Source organism: Mangifera indica, chromosome 8 (assembly GCF_011075055.1).
Source record: "Mangifera indica cultivar Alphonso chromosome 8, CATAS_Mindica_2.1, whole genome shotgun sequence".
NCBI lineage: Eukaryota > Viridiplantae > Streptophyta > Magnoliopsida > Sapindales > Anacardiaceae > Mangifera > Mangifera indica.
The window spans coordinates 9,649,831-9,653,910 of record NC_058144.1 but is presented as its reverse complement, the minus strand read 5'-3'; the positions used below and the strand labels follow the sequence as shown (position 1 = coordinate 9,653,910).

General features: G+C 31.7%; 1 protein-coding gene across 1 annotated transcript; it reads left to right on the top strand.

The window, feature by feature from the left end:
• The first annotated feature begins 250 nt into the window (after nt 1–250).
• On the top strand, nt 251–1,010 carry LOC123223040 (cyclin-dependent protein kinase inhibitor SMR6). Its single transcript, XM_044646095.1, has one exon. The coding sequence runs from the start codon at nt 484–486 to the stop codon at nt 808–810; it is 327 nt and encodes a 108-aa protein (XP_044502030.1). The 5' UTR covers nt 251–483; the 3' UTR covers nt 811–1,010.
• Nucleotides 1,011–4,080: the final 3,070 nt, after the last annotated feature.

The window sequence follows — 4,080 nt, the reverse complement described above, 5'->3', positions numbered from 1 at the left end:
ATGATTACGGCCTGACTGCTCTGCCAGGGTCACTTCCCAAAAACATTAAAAACAATAATAGGGGTGAATCTGAAAAATACATAAAATGGGCGGGAAAAAGAGCCGTTGTGAAATAGCCAACTAAATTTTGGCGCCAAAAATCCCTTTCACTCGGTTTTAGCTGCCCGTAAATGACCGGGCAGCCCGTCTCTCTCTTTTTAGCCCAATTGTCTTTGTGCTTAGAACACGCTTAATTTATCCATTATATAAACCTCTCTCTCTGTCGCTCAGACGATTTCTTATTTTACACTAAAAACTTTCTCTTTCTCGTGAAATTTTCTTGTTCAAAGCCCTCACTTTCCTTCTCCAAATTCTCCTTTTCTCTTATTCGTCAGAATCTGTCAATCCCTTTCTCTGGTTTTTCCTCTTTTTTCATTTGGGTCTAAAACCTGAGTTCTTTAGCTCTGTTTTTTTTTTTTTTCTACTTTGAGTTGTGAAACTAAAATGGGTTTTTCGAAGAAATCACAAACGGAAGTTGGGTTAGACGGTGAAGGCAAAAAATGGGTAATCGCCGGAATTTCTATACGGACTTCACTAAAGCCTGTGAATACCAAACCGAGAGGTAAAGACGGTGAAGATCAAGACGAAGAAGCCTCTTCAACGACTCCAACAGCGAGAGAATCAAGAATACCAGAGAGATTACCATGCCCACCTGCCCCAAGAAAGCGCAGGCCTCCTCCTTCAAGATGCCATTTTAACGGAGTACGAGAGTTCTTCACTCCACCCGACTTGGACACCGTCTTCAAAATCCATGTCGAGAAAGCAAGCTGATGAGTCGACATTAATTAGTTGAATCGTCAAAATTCAAGAAACATAGTTTTGTTTAGATTATTTAGGAGAAGATTTTCTTTGGTTTTTGTGTTTGTCGTTTATTCCTTCTTTCTTGTGTTAGTATTAGTGTACTTGATGAAGATGATAGTGTACAAAGTTGATGAAATTTTTATGAAATGGTACTGTAGTTTTAGTGAGAAGATTTAAGGGTTTTATATATTTTTTCTGAAGTTTCTCTCTTTCTTAGTTTTTGTATTAGGAATGGGATGATTGATTAGATGTATTCTTAATATGTTTTGAACATTTTGAGTGTGTTTTTACCAAGAGCGAGCGAGCAATGACCTTAACTTTTCTGCCATTTGCTCTCTCTCCTTTTATGTTGCATGTGATGTGCCATTCTGCGAATTCCTGCTCCTACAATTTTGTAGTGTTGAAATTGGCACTACCATTTTTACAGAGTACCTTCAAATAACATGCTCTGCTGGGTGCCTGTTTCTCTCTGCTCTGCTCATCATTCACTCAGATTCCCTCTTTTCTCCACTAATTCACTGTTAATTTTAAATCAAATACCCACTTTCTTTATGTATACAATACTTCACAGGTGTAAACGGAACATGGGTTAGTATTGTTCTTTCAGAAAACCTGAGTGGGTAGCCAAAAGGTTGTACAACAAATGTTAAAGAGTAAAATCATTTTCATGGCTGAGATGCTGCACGGCTGCTTCACTACATTTGATTTGAGAGTGACCCAACTCTCTTATAACCTAAGATCCCAACCACATTTTTTTGGCAGATTTTTATAATAATTCCCTGCCACTTCTCTCTTTAATCTACTTCTTCTGTGACCCACCAAGCCAAGGTCTTTGTAATGCTAGCTTCTGTTCACACTATAAAAAGACAAAGAAAGGAGAGGTGAAAGATTAGAATCCTATGCGAAGAAGTTTGGTTTAGAATATGTAAATTATTATATGCTTAAAGCACTTGATGACAAAGACAACCCCAATTGTGAATTTTTTGGTTTGATTTGGGTTATAGTGGATAAAATCTCTAGCATGTTTTTTAGTTTTAATTTTAAAGATGAAAAACTAATTTAAAGTTCACTTTGTTGCTCATTAATTTAATAAAGATTTCTAGGGATTAGGAGCCTTTAAGAAAGCATATAGTAAAGTTGAACCAAAAATTAAGGCCTTGCTTTGTCAGATTGTGTTTCTTTTTATATTAGTAGACTTCAATAATCTCCACTTTAATGGTGTCACTAGATTGATGAAGTGGGTTTGCGTTTGCTTAATCTCTTACTTCTTCTTTCAGACAATTTTGACTTCAACTCTTGTTGCCATTCAGGGAGCAACATATTCTCCTATTAATGACGACAATGTCCTCAATTCAGGATATGATCATACTGAGATTTTGCCTTTCATAGTAATTTCCTGTGATCAGAAATATCACATCATTTTCATATTACATATTTATTATGAGCTCTATTAAAACTTAATTTCCATAACGTCAGCAAGTTATGTTAATGTGAACTTCTCATTAATGAACTTTACGATTTAAAAAAAAAAAAAGGCTAAAGGACTATTTCCCATCCAAAGTATGTTACTTTCCCAAGTTTCCCTTGTTAACTTTGAAAATTTCATTAACCCACCCATAGGTGATTAAAATTAACTAAGTCTATTAGTTATATCATTTTCTCCTCTCTAAACCCTAAAAACTAACAATTTTCTCCTAACTCAAATTTTTAAAAATAGCATTTTTCCTCTAGGGTTTCTAAGTTTTCAGATTCAATTTTTTGGCAACGTTGTTTCCTCTCCGATGGCCTCTAGACAACGTCTCTTCCTCTCCTACACGACCTCCTCCTAGTGGTTCTCTTCAGCATTGTTGTCAACAAAGACGATTTGTCTTTGTCAAAGACAAAGACAGTTCATCTTTGTTTCGACGGAGATGAGTTGTCTTTGTTGACGACAATACCAAGGAAGATTGTCAAAAGGAGACCAAGTTGGAGAGGAAGAAATGTTGTCGAAAAATTGAATTTGAAAACTTGAAAACCCTAGGGAGAAAATATTGTTTTTGAAAAGTTAGGTTGAGAGAAATTATTAGTTTTTAGGGTTTAGAGGGGAAAATGAAATGAAATTTAAGTTTATTTTTAATATTACAGATAAAATGATGATTTTCCCTGTAAAATCGTTAATTTTAACCATCTATCAATAAGTAAATAAGATTTTTAAAGTTAACAAAAGAAAATTTGAAAAAACAACATACTTTTGGGTGGAAAATTGTCCTTTGCCCTAAAAATAGAAGAGGTCTTTTGTGTCTAGTCAATGTATCTAGAAGAATTTCTTTATTAATTTTTGCATCCAAATACTTGAATTAATATTGAAGCGTCACTTTTCGCATTCATAACCCACATCCTTTATTATTATTATTTTTTTAATGAACAAATTTTATTTGAGTTAAATTGTTCATTCAGAGTTGAATTAATTATACTAAATAGGTAAAACTTTAGTTAAATAACCAACCTTACAACCGTCAAAAGTTTAATATTAAAATATCATCGAAAGAGATTTAAACTATTGCTCTCGTATGCGAAATCTCACTCTTCTATCACTCAAATTTCTCTTTGGAGTAAGACATCCTTATCTTTATTAATAGTGGACATTTTTTTCAAATGCAAGCAAAACAAACAGAAACAATGAATGTTGTTGTAATGTTTTTTGGAAACAGTTTTTTTTTTCAAATGCAAGCAAACATAGAGGAGGGGATTGGTTGGAATAAAGAAAAAAAACTTTATTAATTTACTTTTTATTATTTATATTATTTTATTTAATTTATAAATAATAAAAAAATTTGATTATTTTTTATTATCAATAATAAAATAATAAATAATATAAGTAATAATTTTATTATTATCTTCATTTTAGATATTAAGAAATTATCAAAATAATTTTCATGTTATTATAATTATTTTTTAGTTTATTAATTTTTAAAGTAATTATATCTGAAGATATTTAAATATAATAATAATAATAATAATTTATATCATATAAAAATTTTAAATAATTTATTTAAAAAATAATATTTTAATTTTTATAATAAAACATTATCAAACCACTGGCACTGGTATTGTGTCAATTTATTGAATGTGACTAGGGGAAACTTAAATATGAAGTAATCCACCCTTTAAATTTAACATTGATTGATTTTGAATTTGACCCATTTTAAAGCAAAGCTAGGGCATAGTGCAGAAGTCAATAAATGTCACATCTTATTATGG